The 20,303-nt window shown below is 34.8% G+C and overlaps 2 protein-coding genes across 2 annotated transcripts; both read left to right on the forward strand.

Moving 5' to 3' along the window:
* Positions 1-3,791: 3,791 nt before the first annotated feature.
* LOC308648217 (olfactory receptor 4F15-like) lies at positions 3,792-4,757 on the forward strand (the record flags this gene model as incomplete). Its single annotated transcript, XM_081292882.1, has 1 exon — positions 3,792-4,757. The coding sequence occupies one exon, from the start codon at positions 3,792-3,794 to the stop codon at positions 4,755-4,757; it is 966 nt and encodes a 321-aa protein (XP_081149008.1).
* Positions 4,758-19,125: 14,368 nt separating this feature from the next.
* LOC308646231 (olfactory receptor 4F3/4F16/4F29) lies at positions 19,126-20,076 on the forward strand (the record flags this gene model as incomplete). The annotated part of the gene is made up of 1 exon (XM_081288894.1): positions 19,126-20,076. The coding sequence occupies exon 1, from the start codon at positions 19,138-19,140 to the stop codon at positions 20,074-20,076; it is 939 nt and encodes a 312-aa protein (XP_081145020.1). The 5' UTR covers positions 19,126-19,137.
* Between the last annotated feature and the right edge of the window lie 227 nt (positions 20,077-20,303).

Raw genomic sequence — 20,303 nt, forward strand, 5'->3', positions numbered from 1 at the left:
AGCTGTTACTGTACTTGGAATTCATCCTTCCACCCTCATTCCCATCTCCAGCTATCTAGTCTCCACTCAGGTGTTACTTCCCCTGAGAGGTCTGCCCACTTCCTCACAGGCAGTTGTAAGGGTTCTTGCTTCTGTGTTTCTACCCATTGCATGGATGATGTCTTCAGTGGAACTATTACCCAGAATGGGTTAAGGTGCTTTGCTTGTGGGGCTTCAAGCTCTTTGGGCAGGGACTTACATATGGGTAGAAGAATGAGCTGAATAAATAAACTCAATGTCTAGTCCTAGCTTTTAAGAGAGTTGCAATCTAGTGGACTTTTTAAAAAACGGATATTGTTGTTATTTTGGAGATTGTACATTGATGCTGAAGTTTAGGGTGAAATCTACATGAATTTGACTAGCTGTGTTCATATTTCATAATCTGCCTGATTTTAAGCAATAAACAAGCAAGTCAGAATTGGAAGATATAATTGCCAAAAGTAATATTTTTTTCTTTTTCTTTTTTGCAGTACTGGGGATTGAACCCAGGGGGCACTTTACCACTGATCTACATTCCCAGCCATTTTTTGAGACTGGATCTCACTAAATTGCTAAGCCTAGCCTCAAATTTGTGATCCTCTTCCCTCAGCCTCCAGATTTGCTAGGATTACAGGTATGCACTGCTGTTCCCACAAGGTGATACTTAAAATATCCAGTTTCAGTTTTGTTTCCTCTCCAGTGACTCATTACAAAGTTTTTCTTCTGGTTATTCTTCCTAAACCAATTGGATTTCAGGGACAATTCCCCTGACAACATGAGAAAACCTGGCAAATCCAGGTTTCTGCAGAAGTACTTGGTTATTCTCCAATGCTAGTAATTACCCATCTTTTTGATTATTTTAGTTTTTTATATAATAGCAGTCACACAAGCCAAAAACTCAGCTACTCAGGGAGCCTGATTACCAGAAGATGCTATGATCTGGGAGCAGGTAGACGCAAAGACAGAAAGTGAAGATAACAACAGAAAAAAAATGGACTTGATATATTAAATTCAGTTACAGAAAAATAGCCTAGTGGTAGAATCTCCGTTTGCAGATGACAAATAACTTTTTGGTTATGGTCAGGTAAGTAATAATGTCAGGAAGAAGGAACAGATCACACTAGGGAGTACATATTGTGGAAAAAGTAAATAACTGACTTTGACTTTTAACTGTACTAAAAATGTGTCTTGGTTTCAAGGGTGATATCAAGGCTATAGGGAAACTTGAGGTCAGCAAATGTGACATCTTCAGCATAAACAGGGCGTTTGGGAGTTCCAGAAATGCTTTAGTAAAGAATTTACTTATTTAACCATTTCAACAAGAATGAAGGAAAATTAATAACCTACAGAAGTTCAAAGTTAGAACTACTTGCTTTGTTTCGTTTCTGTCTTTTCAGAAAAGTTGAAAAGGGAGAAGTTCACTACAGTTTAGTACCTTTACTGGAACTAAAACCAAATGATACACACAGAATTTAGAGAAGGATTGACTGGTAAGATGTCTTTTTTCAGACACCCCACCCCACCCCACCTTTCCTGAATGCCTATTTACAGATCCTCAGGATCATTTTCAACTGTGACATATAAAAAATTGTTGTAATGGTATTATTCGGGGTGGGGGGATAATCATTCTTCTATGACCTTTGTTTGTTGGGAACTTAGATGTTTTTATTCTTCCGACTAATTTTGGTCACCCCGAGGCAAAGTAAATGTAAATGAACTTCAGGAAAAATAATAAATTCAGGGACATGGAAATTAGACTTAAGAGGCAAAGTGAAAGGAAGGGTAGCTGAATTGGTTACTTAATTCAAGTACAGTAAAGACTTATTGAGAGAATCCCTGATAATATTTTTATTTTGACAGTTAATGAAGCAAGTGGACACAGGTTTAAAACAAAGAACCAGAAAGTCCAGCTGGGAGCAGGGAGGAAGATTTGGACTATCAGAATTATAAAAAGCATAGGAATGGCCAAAAAAAAAAAAAGAGAGATGTTGAGTTTTCAAGTAGTATGGCTGAAATATTTTGGATATGCCTCTGATATGAACCAGATTGGAAGTTTTTTTCATACATTTCATTCCTGGTAGGGTATTCATTTTCTCCATATTCTATAAATATGAGCTTTAAAATGCATAAGAATCTCTTCTGGGAAGCTGACCAAATCCATGTAAATTTATAAAACAAGGGATGGTACTTAGAGAACAAATATTAAATAATTATAGTTTGTAATTTCAATGGCCTTTAGTTAAGAAGAGAGAAGGTAAGAAAATAATAGTCCAGGAAAGCAAAGTGTGTTTGCCTCAGCCTCCCTGCTTTTATGGAGGGTGAGGTGCTGGGGTGGAAGCCAGGGCCTTGTGCATGTTCAGTGGTCTACCACTGAGCCACAACCCCAGGCTCCTTCTTAAAGCTTCAAACATCTCCTTATTCTAGAGTCCTCATTAAATTTGTAACTGAATGTGCATTTATCAGTACTAGGCATATTTTCTTGTAGGTTTGGGGATTTTTGTTTATTTCCAGGTGAAAATTCTCCAGTGAAATGCAGTGTTTCATTGTCTCCAAAAGGCCAGTTCCCTATGTATAATCTTAATATATCCAGGATCTACTTTTCACTGACACTATGTCTGCCACTACAGTCTGAGTAACATCATCTCTTGTATCATTGCTTGCTCAAGATAAAAAAAAATGTGTTTTTAGCCTATCTTCCTGTTGCTATCTTTGAGACTTTGAAATGTATTCACAATGTAGTAGTCAGACTAATCCCTTAATGTGAGGTAGACTTTTTTTGTTTCTTTGTTCAAAATCCAGTTGTTGGGTAATTTTTCAGAGTAATAACAAAAGTCCATGTGAAGACCTATAACGACCTACATGGTCTGTGTTCCCCTGGCTTCTCAACCCTATCCACACTCCTTCCTCACATACTCTGGCCCAGCCTCTTTAATCTCTTTATGGTTCTTTGAACTTGGCATGTGAGCTCCCATCTCAGGGCTTTTGCTCTTGCTATTGGTTGTCTCTGCCTAAAGTGCTCTTTCCCCAAACACCTTCATGTTTTTAAAATTCAGTTTAATAGATTAATTTTTATACATTAATAGAAACTATTTCATTCCAATCATTTTTGAACTCAAAATATCTTTTTGATCACTTAGTATTTGCAAGACACTATATGGGAAACTATGAAAATAAAAACTTGAAGGGATGATGATTTTATTATTGATCAGTTTATAATCATATGGGAAGAACGGATACATGACCAACAAGTAAGGTAAGTAAGTTTGGGTGCTTAAGAGTGTCATGAGGAAGGTGTGACAGATGAGTTGCCATTCAATTTGATTATTAAAGCATGAGTGACATCTTCAAAAGTGTAAATTAGAGAAATATAATTTCTGGTTTGAGCAACAAAATCCATCATAGAATTCTACAAATCTCTGTCATGTAATAGTTTTTGTCTTTCTGGAATACAAAATTGGCTATTACTCCTTCAGGGAGAGAATAGTTAGCATTGATCATACCATCACAGCGAGTTAATGTCAGTGCTTTATGTGGTTTTATCAGGTGCTACATGTGTACCAGTCCACTAGACTGCTCACATTCCTGGTGTTAGCAAGCCCTGATGAAGCACATTTACTGACATATGTAACAACAGCATTTAGTGGTCAACAGAATATTAGATTTTTGTGAAATGCTCAGGTAATATTTGGCTCCAATAATTTATACACTTTTCCATAGAGGAAAATAATATAATACTAATAATTTGAATTTTCTCATTTTTTCCTTTAGGAAACATGAAAGTAAATCTACCACATGAGCCTGTGAATAGACCAAACCACTCTGTAGTGTCTGAATTTGTGTTCCTGGGACTCTCCAATTCCTGGGAGATCCAGATTTTTCTTTTTTGCTTTTTCTGTATCTTCTATATGTCCAGTTTGACAGGAAACCTCCTCATAGTTGTCACTGTGACCTCTGACCCTTACTTGCATTCCCCTATGTATTTTTTGCTGGCCAACCTTTCTGTCATTGATCTGATATTTTGCTCTATTGTGGCACCCAAGATGATCTGTGATCTCTTCAGAAAGCAGAAAGTCATCTCCTTTGGGGGCTGTATAGCTCAGATCTTCTTTAATCATGCTGTTGGGGGCACTGAGATGGTGCTGCTCATAGCGATGGCCTTTGACAGATATGTGGCCATATGCAAGCCTCTGCACTACCTGACCATCATGAGCCCACGAATGTGCATTTTTATTTTAGTGGGTGCCTGGACCACTGGTCTCATTCACTCATCAACCCAGTTGGCTTTTGTTGTTAACTTGCCCTTCTGTGGCCCCAATGTACTGGACAGCTTTTACTGTGACATACCTCGGCTCATCAAACTCGCCTGCACAGACACCCATAAACTGGAGTCCATGGTCACTGCTAACAGTGGGTTCATTTCCTTGGGGGCGTTCTTCCTGCTCATCCTCTCTTACATCTTCCTCCTGGCTACTCTTCAGAAACACTCCTCAGGAGGTTCATCCAAGGCTCTTTCCACTCTATCAGCTCATATTACGGTGGTGGTTTTATTCTTTGGTCCACTGATATTTTTCTATGTGTGCCCCTCTCCTTCAACACCTCTAGACAAATTTCTAGCCATATTTGATGCAGTTTTGACTCCATTTCTAAATCCAGTCATCTATACATTCAGGAACAGAGAGATGAAGGTAGCAATGAGGAGAGTGTTCAGTCTGCTCCTGGGTGTTAGAAAGACCACTTAAATGGCTTGATTGAAACAAAATTTCCAAGTGACTGTTGAAAGTTTATAAGAGGCAATCTTCTTGAAGAAGAGTCTTTATTCTAGGCATTATTGGAGCGTTCACAAGCATTCATCAACTATCTATTGGGTCTATTTTATTCCCATGGAAGTATGGGTGCCATTCCTCTTGAAGAAAAATATGGGTTTTATATACAGCATATAAATCAAATATTATATTTTATATATATATATATTATATATCAAATATTATATTAATCCCTAAAGAACTGTGCCAATAATAGCTTTCACATATATTAGTGGTATAAATTAGTCTGTTTCTCAGGAATATGAAGTACTGTTTTCTATTGTCCTGCCATATAATTGGTATACTTTTAACACCAGGCTTTATTATCTCATATCTTACATCTCCTTTTCACTGTTCTGTTCTATTGTCTTTTAGTTATGAGCAAACTCTATCTGTCACCTTTAGGATTTGTGATGACTTACACATTCTAATCCACAAATCCTGCTTCCACCCTTTGTTCTATATATTGAAGAGTGTGGTCTATTTTATCCTTACTCCAATAGATCAGGTGTTGGCAAATGCTCTGCAAAGTATTGGATTGTTAGTAGTTTTGACTTTGGTGGTGTACATAACCTGTTTGACTCAATCAATTTTGTTGTTGTAATGTGGAAATAAACACACACAACTTAAAATTAATGGCTGAAGTCCAATAAAACTCTTCAGAGAAACAGCAACAGACCAGATTCAACCCAAAGGTTATGGTCTATCAACTCACTCTCCCAAATATCACAGTTGTGATCTCAGCAAGAGTCTAAACTGAAAGGCAGTGTTTTATCATACAAAATTAGCAGTTAAAATACAGAGTTTTTGGTCATTATAATATCAAATAAACTTGTTTTAACTAACTTAACCTGTCTGAAATTAAAGTCTTTAAATGTGGCAATAGAACTCACAGTTTTATGATGATGATGAATTCAGTGGTTTTTGAAAAGGTTTTATCAACTTAAAAATTAGTTTGTCTTCCTTCCCTGGGCTGTAATTATTTGCTTGGAGTCTATCAATCTGGAATTAAAGTTCATTTTATCTTCTAATTTATGTATCACACATTAACTTTATCTTCTACTTTATACTCTTTCTGTCTCACACATACATGTGATATATCTCCATGGTCTTGGCCTTCATTTCATTCTGGCGTACACTTTCATTGTTTTGTGTCACCTGTAGAATTGAAGATTTAAATTTCCTTTCTTCTTTAGTTCATTGGTAAGAATAATAAGGTTAATATTTACAGAGCATATATCAAACATCAGTATTGCTTTTAATTTTATCTGTAAACTCATTTAATTTTCACCACAGTCTTTGAGATAAATACTATCATCATCCTCATTTTATAGATTCATAGATTGGAAGCACAGAAAGGCCAAATAACTTTTCAAAGTTTAGTAAGTGGTAAATTTGTATTTGAACCCAGGCAGTCTGGTTCCAGAGCCTAGAATCCTAGTCATTATGTGATTTTTTCCCCCATAAAATTGGTTTAATATCCATGCTAGTGAGCCCAAGGTTACATTTATTCTAGGGCCAATTTGTCTATATACCCCTTTCCCCCTATATTTATGTCAATACCTTGTTCATGATAAAATAATACTGAATAAATTATTTTATGGGCACACTGTAGAATTATGTGCATACAATATAGCTATTGTAGAATAATATTTAATAACATGGAGAGTTGCTAAAGATAGCTTGATAAGAGAAAAAGATAGGAATAAAAGATTTAAAATTGTTCTGATTTTAATTCAATGTATGGATATAAACTAAAATGTTAATAGTAACATTTCTCCAGTGGGAAGAATATAAATGGCTTTTACTACCTTATTTTTGTTCTGCTGCCTGTGATTTTGGGTTCATATAAGAAAATCATTGCCCAGGGCAATGTCATGGAGATTTTTTTCCTATGTTTTCTTCTAATAGTTTTAAAGTTTTGTGCCTTACATTTAAATCTTTAATGAGTTTTGAGTTTATTTGTTGTATACAATATGAGAGTCTGATTTCATTTTCTGCTTATGGATATCTGGTTGTGCTAACACCATTTACAAAAGAAAATGTCCTTTCTACATTGTTTGTTCTTGACAACTTTGTCAATAATCAATTGATCCCAAATATATGGCATTATATCTGGGCTTTCTATTCTGTTCTCTTTGCCCTATGAGTTTGGTTTTTATGCCAATAATATGTTAATTGCTATAGATGTATAGTAGATTTTGATGTTAGGAAGTATGATGCATTCAACTTTGTTCTTTTTTCTCAACACTGCTTTGGCTATTTAAAATCTTTTGTCGTACATATGGATTTCATGTGAAAAATGTCATTGGAATTTTGATAGGGATGGCATTGAATCTCTATATTACTTTGGGTAGTATGCACATTTTGAGTATTAATTTTTCCAACTCATGAACATGGGATATCTTTACATTTATTTTTGTCATCTACATTTTTTTTGTTTGAGTGATTTCGTTAAGTTTGATATTGTTCTTAGTTGACATATAATAATTGTTCATATTTATGGGATAGAATGTGATGTTTTGATAATTATATACATTATCATTAAATTTGATGTTATGATTAAAGCATTGTAGTTAACATATATATTACCTCAAATGTTTATCATTTTTTTGTGGTTAAAACATTCCAAAAATATTCTAGATATTTTGAAATATGCACTACACTATTGTTATCTATAATGATCCTACTGTACTAATGGACAAATATTATTCCATTGTGCATGTATACTAAATTTCTTTATCCATTTATCCACCGATGGAAACAAAAGTTGATTCTTTATCTTCACTCTTGTGAATAGCGCTGCAGTAAACTTGGGAGGCCAGATATCTTTTCAACATAGTGATTTTGTATTATTTGGATAATATCCAGTAGTAGAATTGCTGGATCATATGGTAGTTTTATTTTTATTTTATTTTTTTGAGGAAACTTTATACTGTTTTCCATAATGGCTATATCAAGTTGTGTTTCCAACAATAGCATGTGAAAATTTTCATTTTTACAGAACCATGTCAGCATTATTTTTTAGTCTTTTTGATAATAGTCATTCTAATTGGGGTGAAGTGGTATCTCACTCTAGTTTTGATATTTTGTTTCCCTGATGAATAGTTGCTTTAGCATTTTTCCTAATTTTTGGCTGTTTGTATGTCTTATTTTGAGAAATGTCTATTTAAGTACTTTGCTCATTTTAAATTCAGATTATTTAGTTTTTTTTTCTATTTAGTTGTTTGAGTTCTACATATATCCTGAATATTAACCTCTTTTCAAATGCAAAATTTACAAATATTTTCTCCAATTTTGTATGTTGTTTCCTTACTCTGTTTTATTCTTCTTGTACATCTTTTTGTTTATTGAAATTCCATTTGTTTTTACAATTTCTGTTATTAATGTTTCTTTAACAATTTTTTGGCAAATTCTTCTTTCTACTTACTAATTTGAACGTTCTTACTCTAATCTGCTTTCACTCCATGTTTGTGTTTCCATTATTATAAGTCTTTAATATTAACATATGCTTGCACCTCTGAACTTCTGTTTTGACTTTTGAAAACATAAGGAGTTTAGTTGATGAAGAATGTTGATATTTCTAACTTTTAAACATATATCTGATAAGGGGTTAATATCTAAAACATACAAGGGACTTGTACAACTCAATAGCAAAAATCCCAAGTAATCCTATATAAAAGTGAGGAAAAAATGTGAAGAAGCCAAATTTATAAATCAGCATTTGGGAAGAGAAGACTGGAAGCTAGCTTGCATATTAAACTCACAAAACTTTTATTATAGTTTTTCTGTAAATACTTAAAACAAACAAACAAACAAACTATGGATCAGAATAATAGGCTAGATTTAACAAAAAATGAGTATAAAAAGGGTAAATGAGTGATCCTGAAATCAAGTGCAAAGTATGAAAGGCACAAAAACAAGAAAAAAATAATGGAACACTTTTTGTTATCAGTCAATATTTTTAATAGTTAGAACATGATCCTAAGCATAAAAGCAGTGTTGATACTCTAAATCTTTTACAACTGCCTTGGTACACATAAACGTTTTAAAAAATAGACACTCCCTGAAATGTTTTGTATATAGCCCACTGTGGACTTGATAACCCAAATCATTTTTTCTCATCTTTAGAAACCTACAAGGGAACAATCAGATCAAACAGATCTAAAGCTATTGTGTGTGTACATCTATTGTGTGTGCTGTACATCTATTTGGATTGTATATTGTGTTTGTGTGTTTAATAAATATCTTTATTTTGTTATTTGCTTTATTTTTATATGGTGCTGAGGATCAAACCCAGAACCTCACATGGTGAGGCAAGCACTCAGCCACGGAGCCACAACCCCAGCCCTGTATTTATAATTTGATTCATACTAACTTCTCATGTTATGGAATTCATTTGCATTGAACACAAACTGTAAATAAAAATAAATATATGGCCAAAAGAACAACAAAAAAAGTGAGTGAAAGAACCTAATAAATATATTTTTTTAAAGATGGACTAAAAATGGCCAGTGGGCATATGAAAAGGTGTTCAACAGTGATAATAACTAGAGAAATACAAATTAAACCACAAACGAAATGTCACATCACACCTCTAAGACTGGCTGTTATCAAAAAGATGAGTGTTGGAAAGGTTGTGGAGAAAAGGAAACATTTGTACACTGCTGGTAGGAATGTACATGATACAGCCACTACAGAAAACTGATGAAAGTCCTCCAAAAAATTAAAATAAGAACTACTGTTGTTGTGGTTTGGATATGAGGTATTTCCCAAAAGCTCATGTATGAAACAATGCACGAATGTTCAGGGGTGAAGTGATTAGATTATGAGAGCTGTAACCTAAAAAGTGGATTGCAGATGAATAATTTGAATGAATTCCTGGGTAAGTATAGGCAGGTAGGGCATGGCCAGAGGGTAGGTCACTGGGGACATGCCTTATGGTTTATATTTTGTTCCTGGTGCCTCACCTTTTCTCTCTCTGCTTTCTGGCTGCATGAGCTATTGTCTGCAATGCCCTTTATACCTTGTTATTCTGCTTCACCTTGAGCCCAGAGCAATGGAGCCAGCCAACAGTGGATTGAACTTCTGAAAGGATGAATCCAAATAAACTTTTCATCCTTTAAGTAGTTCTCGTCAGATATTTTGGTCACTGAAATGAAAAACGGAGTTACACTGCCATATGATCCAGCAATACCACCTCTGGGATGTGAAGGAAAAAAAGTGAACTGTTTTTTCTTGTGCTTTCACCCTCAACACAGAAACTTCTGTGGCCAGATGTGCATGGGTTTTACAAGCAATTCAGTAAATACCAACAGAAAATCTTATAATTCAATTCAGTTCTGACAGTGTCTACCTGAGATGGCGACAATTCTGTAATGAACAACTACAAATCTGCCCTTTCACTTCAGATGCTAATCACAAGTATCACCTATATTTCTGACTGACCAGAATTGGATTCCCACAATCCTTGGGTTCCATTAATTGCTACAGTGCTCATAGAATTCAGGGAAATATTTTGCATATATTTACCCATTTATTCTAAAGGATATTACAAAACATAGCAATGAGCAGCCAGAAAAAAAAACATACTGTATAGTATGGGGGAGGGAATGCATAACTTCTTCTAGGTATACCACCCTCCAGGCACCTCCACAGATTCAACAATTTGGACTTTATCCAACTCTTTCTTTCCCTTTGAGTTTCCATGGAGGATTCACCATGTAGGTCATTGGTATCAACTCAAATTTACCCCTTTTTCATTCCCAGAGGTTGGATATCTGTGGTTGCAAGTTTGAACCTTCTAATCATATCTTAGTCTTTCTGGTGATCACCCTCATCCTGAAGCTATCAAGGGCCCTCAGCTTCCATCATCTCATTAGCATATGAAAGACATCACTCTGAAGATTCTAAGTGTTTTTTGTTTTAATTGCCAATGCATATTACTTGTACAAATCATTGTGATAGTTCCATATATACATATGTCATGTTTTGACCATGTCAACCTCTCCCTCTTCTCCCTCTCCTTTCTAGGCCCCTTTCCTGCCTTTTCCTTCCCTAATAGTTACTCTTCTAATTTCAGGTATTTAATTTTTTTTTTGTTTTTACTTTTCACATGTGAGATAAAATGTGATATATGTCTCTCTGTGTCTGGTTTATTTTCCTGAAAAATGACATAATTTTATTCTTTATGTATGGATAATAATCTATTGTGTATATGTACCACATTTTCTTTATCCATTAATCTGTTGATGGACATAGGCTGATTATATATGTTGACTGTTATAAATATTGCTTCAATAAACATGGATATGTAGGTATTTCATTTTTCTGCTAACTTCATTTCTTTTAGATATAATCCCAGGAGTGATTTTACTGGACCATATGATAGTTCTATTTTTATTTTTTTGAGTGTTTTGAGGCACCTTCATATCACTTTCCATAGTGACTGTACTAATTCACATCCATTTATTTTTGTTCCAGTCTTTTTTCTTTCTTTCTTTTTACCAATTTTGAGTTTAGTTTTTTTTCTGTTTTTCCCCCCAAATCTTGAGATGTATGCCATTTATTTGAGCTCTCTCTAATATAGGCAATCAAATCTCTAAACTTCCCTCTTAATACTGCTTTTACCGTATCCCACAGGTTCTGGCATATTGTATTTGCATTTTCATTTGATTCTAGGGATTTTTAAACTTTCCCTTTTATTAATGTAATGAGTCACTGATCCTTCAAAAGTGTATTGTTCAATCTCCATGTGTTTGTATAATTTCTACACTTGCTGTTGATTCATAGATTGATCCTATTATAATCTGATAAGATAGTAGGGCAGTTTTTCAGTATTGTTCTGAAATTCACCTTTAGTCTTCATAATATAAAGAGTTCGTCATAGAAAATGGCAGAAAAGGTCTCTTTGTCATAAAATATTAATATCTATTACTTCCATTAATTAAGCCTATAACTGCTTGGCTGCCCTGGGAAAACCTCAACTAAATAGGTGACAATTCCCCAGGCCAAGTGATCTCAGTCAGACAATTCCAGATCTCTGTAGCATCATTTGGTCACTACCCTCAGGGGCTGGTATGAGTTGCTGCTTTTACTGTTTATATAGCTGTTGGTGTGTGTTTGTAGTGATTTTGTTTTGGATCTCTTTGATATTGCAAAACTATATCATTATGAATCTTTAAGAATGCTGTTTTCTTAGTTCCCTTGCCAAAACAGGTAGGTGAAAAGAATAAATAAAACCTATGGTTAGTAAATCAGTGAGCCAAGCTTTCTGTCTTCTAGGATTGAGAAATGTTTTCCTCAACTCACTGTGATGTCAACCTTCTGTGTGACTGTTTGCTTCAGGTGCTGCAGAAAAGGGTGGGGTGGGAATCAGGGACTATGGGGTGCTGACTGTGTATGGGCAGGTAAAAGTGAAAATCAGCCCTTAAAGAATGAGAATAGAGCTAGAGAAAAGCGTGAGGGAAGAAGTAGAGTTTGATTACTCATACTTCTTCCCAAGTTGTCCCAAGCATTTACCCCACATTTTTTTTTTCTGCTGCTTATGGTTTTCAGTGAGGCCTGTACTCAGTGATCAGCTCAGCAGCCTGGTTAGTCTGTCTAATGACTAGAAAAATTTCACCTCTTTTTCATTTTCCACCTTATTTGGTGTTCCTCTTCTCATCCCTCATCAGACTCATGGTTGGAGTTCTTTATTTCAAGCTGTTAACCATTGCTGATTGCTGATGTATGTTCTCTGAAAACTTTTCCATCAGTCTGCAATGGAAAGTATTTTTAAAACATTTATTTATTTATTTGTTCTAATTTGTTATACATGATAGCAAAATGCATTTCAATTCATAGTTCACATATAGAGCATGATTTTAATTTCTCTGGTTGTATACAAAGTAGAATCATACCATTCGTGTCTTCATACATGTACCTAGGGTAATGATGTCCATCTCATTCCACCATCTTTTCTACCCCCATGATCCCTTCCTCTCCTTCCCTCCCCTTTGCCCTAACAAAGTTTCTTCATTTCTCCCATGCTCCCTCCCCACCCCCATTATGGATCAGCATCCACTTATTAGAGAAAACATTCTGCCTTTTTTTCCTTGGGATTGGCTTACTCCACTTAGCATGATATTCTCCAACCCCATCCTCCAATGGAAACTTTTAATATATTCATTCTTTGATAATTTTATCATGTTCCTTATACTACTCATTCTTTAATTAATTCATTTGACACTTATATCTGCCCACAATACACCAGGTCCAAACTACCCATTTACAATGTGGAAAATGTATGGAAATATATTGTAAATCTTAATTTTCTTATATTTCTTCTCCTGTACCCTAGCATCCTTCTTTACTGACTGTACCAAAATCTGTCTCTTCCCCTTTTTTGTTCTCTATTCTATTCTTTAATTCTTGATATGCTCTTTTTTGCCTTTGTTTTTAGCCCACCACTGCTTATCCTTCTACTTCTGTAATTGTTCTTTCTATTACCTTTGCTCCTTTACCTCATTTCACATTATTAATATAGGTCTTTTTTATTGTTGAATCTTTGCTTTTTGAAATTTTTTTCCTCTATATTCTTTCCTTCAGGGGTCTTATTCACTCTTAAGCATTCTTTTACTTTTATATTAACTTATAAACAATTTTATCTTGTAACTCTATTTCTTTCAATATATCCTATCTCATACATCTACCAAGACATTTCAGCAGTACCTAAAGTTCAATTTGCTTATAATACACATGCATCTATTTTCTCCCATTCCACACATTTCTTGTTCAACTTTCATATTTTTAGGGAGAAACCTACTATTGTCCTATCTATTCATGCTCAAATGTTGGTGTCATTTGACTTTGCTCTCCTCCGTGTTCACTCCAACTTTAATCAGCCACCAATTCCTTTGTGTTTTTCCCTAGTTACTGGTCTCATTACCAATTCCGTGCACTCATGCCTTCATTGGCTTCCTAAATTTACTTAATAATTCTTAACTATGTTAGAGATGTTCCAAATGTTAGGCAAAATTAATCTCAACCATCTTTCTCAACTTATTTCCTTCTGTTCTTAGACACAGTTTCTATAATGTAGACAGTCTGTATGCTTCATCATTAACCTAGTGTACACTGAACTTACCTGTATTTAAAATATTTTATCCAACTCTTGAAATGATTTCTTTAGATCTTATATTTGTGTATAGTAATTTTACCATCTTTTTTGAGTATAAATCAAGTGCCATATCACTACACTGCTTTCTGTCATCACTATCGTTCTCTCCTTCAATTCTACTTACGGTGAAGGATCTGTTCCACTTCTATACATGCATCACACAGTTCTGAGGTATATTCACATGTGTGCTGGATAAGGATTGGCTTTGTGAAACATTGTTTTCCTTTGATATCTGACACATACTAAACAAATTCACCTTAAATTAACAAAATAAGTTAATGAGAAATTAAGGATGGAAATGAAACATAACTGTGACTGAGAATTTGGTCTTGAGAAGCAATTTGATTTTCTTACGTGCATAAACTACCTATTTTCTGCACATTTGAAATTTAACTTGAGATTGAAACTGAAGAATTCCATGTCACACCAAAAAAGGCAGAAAGTTTGTTTTCCTGAGAAGATGGTATCTATAGTTTAGTTTCCTTGCTTTGGAAGGCCAACAAAAAATTTATATCTGCATAATCATAGCTTCAGAAATCTCTTGAGGCATGTACTCTGGTCCTTGTACTTTTTTCCTGTTTCTCATTCCTAATGACAAAAATAAATAGCCAATGTTAGTTGAAGTGGTCAGGAAATACTTAACTATTTTTATTTTCTTTTCAAGTGAGGAAATTGAAATTTCTGACTTTAGATTGTTCTTTTTACCATTGTGGAATTGGTACAACTTAGAGGACAAATCTTCTTTGTATCTCTTAGGCAGTCTTTGATTAGTGTCTCCACATAGGAACAAAATCATCTTGTGGGAAATGTACATAAGTGATTAGCAGCAAGCGCAGACATCAAAAGCTTGCCCCGAAGCTAGGACTAGTTTCCATACCTTAGAAAAACTAAGAAATCAGAATATGAGGATAATTTTCTATATTTGAACATCATTCATATACCTAGTATTCAATATATGGTACCAATTACTGTATTATGTGCTAGGTACTAAATTTGATGTTTATATACCTTATATCATTTAGTTCACACACACTTTTCAGGGATATATTATCTCCATTTCAATAATGAGAAGTCTCAAGAGATCTAATGACTTTGTTGGGTTGATCTTGCCATTGAGAAGTGGAGCCTGGACTTAAAACAGATCTGATTGATCTCAAGGACCACATTGTTAGCCTTTCTAATATAATGTATGAAAGTCAACTATAAATTTTTATATTTTTAGGACTGAAGAGGAAAGAGATGAAAATCTGGAAATTGTTTCTGAATTTCTGAATGGGAGCAGACAGCTGTGTGACAAGCACATAGGTGTATAAGGACCAAAGTCTGAAAATAACTACTGAGACCCTCAGGAAAATAAGCTGACTGGACAGAGAGTTCTCCTGGTGTGGTGGAAAACAGGGAAAAGGAACCCTGGGGAGATTTTCATGTGCCTGTGGTCTATTGTTCTGTTCACATCCTTCTCCTGATTAGTGTATGTTAGGCTTCTGAAATCAAAACGGTTATACATTTTGTTTACAGTGAATTATGTTTATATATAATTGTGTAGTATAAAAGGAAATATTTGCATTTATTAAGTGAGTTTCACAGAATCTCTATGAGCCCAACAAGGCAGGTAACAGAAGAATCTCACCTTTAAATGCAACCCAATGTCAAAGTTAGGAGCATTCCTGAATATGCATTAAAGGTGAGAGATTGATTTTATTAAGGCTCTTTTTCGATAACCTCTTTTCTCAAAAATGCACACTTCCATATTTTATACTACCTGAATATTATCAGTTCTTTCTCTTTGTCTTTGTCTTTCCTTTAGTTTTCTTATCATTGTGCATATCTTTACTAATTTCCTCCTTTTTCTCATATTTCTAATCTTCATTCTATTGCATTTTATCTCCATTCTACTTTGTCTGTGTCTCAGATTATCCTATAGACTTCAGCAAAATCATTTTAATTCTTGGCTGTAAGTTTGAGAATTAAATGCTATCTTATCCTCAGAAAGAATTAAATATATGTATTATATATAACACACATACATATATACACACACACCTATATATGTGTATATAAAATATATTTTCACTGGGAGACTATTAGTCATGCTTCTATAAATTTTTAAATGAAACATTTTCTCTTATGAATGCTGAACATATTAGAAAATATGATGTAGAGAAGAGAACCAGGAATAACAAATACCATTGACTTGAAGGCATAATCTTTATACAGGGTGGAGTTATAAATCTAACCTGTCAGTAAAGAGCTATTCACTATATATAACTGAGGATACATAATCTGTTGTATATAAAGGAATAATAATATTTAATACTCAAAATTTTTTTCATTTTATATGATTTAAGGTATTTTTCACATCTGGTATACTTCTTCTGTCTCCTATTCATTTTTATAAATCCTTGAAAATCCATATCAATGTCTCTGTCGCTGGCAGAGCTGTCCTGCTCTTGATAAATTTCTACCTTCTGCTCTTGAGTCCCTTTAGCACTCCTCCATACAACCTCAACAAACATTTAACTTACTATTCATTTGATATTTATTACATGCTATAATAGGCTGTGCTTGTTATATGTACTATTTATGTCTTTCAACTGTTTTCTTGGTTCTTTGATTTACAGGAGTTAAAAAAGAACAAATCATTATGAAGGAAAATTGTCAGTAAACTACAAGAAGAGATTGGGATTTTAATTGACCTATCAGGATAATAAAATTTAGAAAGACTCAAAGGATGAACTTCTTAGAAGCATGACCTTAAGATTTTAACAGCTGTAGGGACTAGTTATACAATCAGAAAAATAGAAGAATGAGTACACAAATCATGATAGTAATAAACAATTACTTTCCTAAATATGCTTTATTATTGTACAAGTTAAGTAATTTTTAAGTAAGTACACATTTTGTAAACTATTTATTTGGTATTGTTGCTATATAATTTAGTATTCATAATATATTTTATGAATGTCTCTTGTTAGGGTTTTAACCAGGAAAAACACCTTTTTCTGTGCTTTGTGTTTTCGTCTTTTTACTTGACTATTTCTTTATTTGAATATTTTCTCATTTTACTTGGTTATTATTATGATTTGTCATATCATATTTTTTTAAAAAAAATATTTAGTTGTTGAAAGACTCTTATTTTATTCATTTATTTATATGTGGTGCTGAGAATTAAACCCAGTGCCTCATACATGCGAGGCAACTCTACCACTAAGCCACAACCTCAGCCCTCATATCATGTTTTATGAAATAAGAATCATGGGACCTGGGTTCTGGTACCCATTCTGCAAATTGTGTGAATTTTGGAGGCTCAGCTTGATTTTCTGGGTCTCAGGTTTTTCATGTGAATGATGGTCAGCTTGGACAAAATGTTCTTTATACATTTCATGTACATTTTCATCTCATTACAGTGGAGACATGTGTTTTCCCTCACCAAGGCTGTATTTATTTTTCAACAGTGACTACATTTTGCTGCTTTCTTCCCAGTGATCAGAATCTCTGCATGCATGTTCATCCAGTTAGTCCCATGCTGACTCACCCTACTCACTTGGGTAGGATCTGTGGCTGTTCCTGCTCCTACCCTAGGCTATGGGTTTCTAATCTTCAAAAGTATACACATGGAGCTTGTGGACTATAAGCTCAGGAAGTGACAGTGTAATGACTATGTGTAGATGATACTAGAAAGAGACTCATGCAAGTGGTGGTGACAAGGATAGGAGGGAAGACATTGTATGTCTCTGAATCTTGGGGTCCAGGATGAATGATGGCTTTAGGCAGATGGACCTTTGTGTGAGAAGGTCTGAAATTGTAGCTGCAAAAATATAGGATGTCAGGGTACCTATTTTATTTGTACCTCAGAAACTTCTAAAAATAACCTTTATTAGGTGTTTTCAGGAAGTGCTTTCTACTTTAGGAAATGATTGAGGTGAGTATCAATTTGGATACAGAGAAACAAGTTTTTAATTTGCTCATCCTCTAACTTCACACATAAATATAATATGCATTAAAGGACTAAGTCCAGTGTCATCCTGTGCTTTAAAGTCAATAAGAAAGCTCACAGAACCTTCTCAAAAGTGACCTATTAATATTTAAAATTCATCTCATTTTATAATCATGAAGTTTAAAGTATAAAGCTCCCAATTTCCTTGAAGAGAAAATACCTGTATCTGAATAAATTTTAGACAATATAATCAGAATAATACCAAGTGTTATTTACTATGTGGAGGTACTGAATACTTCACAAGGTGAGGAATGCCATGGGATCTAAAAGTTGATATCAAGAAGAGGCTGAGACACAGAGGAAATCACACTAATAGCTATTCCAAGAGCTAGTTCTCAACATCTTCATGAAGATCTATGCTATATCCTCTTTAAGCTTTTTAGACATGTTTCTTAGTAGAAACTCAGGTGAAATTCTCCAGATGTACATTTATTAGGTCTAGAGAAAGACATGATGGGCAGAACAGGTTTCCTATGAAATCTTACAGGACATGAAGCCATTGAGGGTTATATAATAATGAAAGATTATGTTGAAACAGGAGGCACTAGATAGCAGTGAACATGAGAAAACGTTTTTAAGCAAGTGAATGTGCACATATTTCTCCTGTTGTTCTATAGTTGAGGGCTAATTTCTCACATCCTGGTCTCTCTATACTCTCTATCTACAGCCTATCTTAATTCAGTCTCAATTCATGACTCAGGTACCTCTGCTAATCATGATATTTTCCTCTTATCCAAACATTCTGTTAGAGAATTGTGAGTGTGAACTGGAGAGGGAAGGGAACTATGAGAATATGCATAAATGCAGCATGGAATATGTTGGAAATGAAAAGAAGTCAATACTACAGTGATTTAAATACTTGATGAACATCAGGTGTATTCATTAATCTTTTGTTTTTGCCCAATTTGTTAATTTGAGAAGAGAACATTACAATGAGAGGGTTGGTGACATGTTTATATCCTGCTGCAGCCTACACATTGTGATGATATTATATTGCTTTTATTATTTTTGTACATTTGAATAACTAGATTATGCTATACTGTTCGTTTCCCAATGAGAACTCTGTAATGATTTTAGCACATTGTTATCCTCATAATCACAATTTCCTCCTCATTTTCTCAATTCTTGTAAGTTTAGCCACAGCCCAGTTGGCTGGATCAATGGATGGAGGGAATCACTCGGTGGTGTCTGAGTTTGTGTTTCTGGGACTCACTCGTTCGTGGGAGATCCAGCTTCTCCTCCTGGTGTTTTCCTCTGTGCTCTATGTGGCAAGCATGACTGGCAACATCCTCATTGTGTTTTCTGTGACCACTGATCCTCACTTGCACTCCCCCATGTACTTCTTACTGGCGGGTCTCTCCTTCATTGACTTGGGAGCCTGCTCTGTCACTTCTCCCAAGATGATTTATGACCTTTTCAGAAAGCACAAAGTCATCTCCTTTGGAGGCTGCATCACCCAGATCTTCTTCATCCATCTCATTGGTGGTGTGGAGATGGTGCTGCTCATGGCCATGGCCTTTGACAGATATGTGGCCATATGCAAGCCTCTGTACTACCTGACCATCATGAGCCCACGGATGTGCATTTTGTTTCTGGCTGCTGCCTGGGGTCTTGGCGTTATTCACTCACTGTTCCAACTGGCATTTCTTATTAATATACCCTTTTGTGGCCCTAATACATTGGACAGCTTTTACTGTGACCTCCCTCTGCTTCTCAGATTGGCTTGTGCAGACACCTACAAATTGCAGTTCATGGTCACTGTCAACAGTGGGTTTATCTGCGTTGGCTCTTTCTTTATGCTTCTCATCTCCTACGTCTTCATCCTGTTCACTGTCTGGAAACATTCCTCAGGTGGTTCCTCCAAGGCCCTCTCTACTCTTTCAGCTCACATCACTGTAGTCATTTTGTTCTTTGGTCCGACACTGTTTGTTTACACATGGCCACACTCTAATTCACAGATAGACAAATTTCTTGCTATTTTTGATGCAGTTCTCACTCCTTTTCTTAATCCAGTCATTTACACATTCAGGAATAAAGAGATGAAGGCAGCAATGAAGAGAGTATGCAGACAGCTTGTGATTTATAGAAAGATCTCTTAAATGATAAGACAAAGCTGTCTCATTAACTATGATGTAAACTCTATATTTCTTTATTTGATATTTTAGATTCTAGAAATTTGAGACAGAATATTGATTGGGATGTTATAGACATAATTATTATCTGATGAATATATGCATTTCTTTTGAAGAATGTATCATAAATACATTGTATCCATTCATCTATTTTGTTCCTTTTAATTTCTTTTGGCAATGTTTCAAAGTTTTGG

Source organism: Spermophilus citellus, assembly GCF_964194105.1.
Source record: "Spermophilus citellus genome assembly, chromosome: 4".
Taxonomy (NCBI): Eukaryota; Metazoa; Chordata; class Mammalia; order Rodentia; family Sciuridae; genus Spermophilus; species Spermophilus citellus.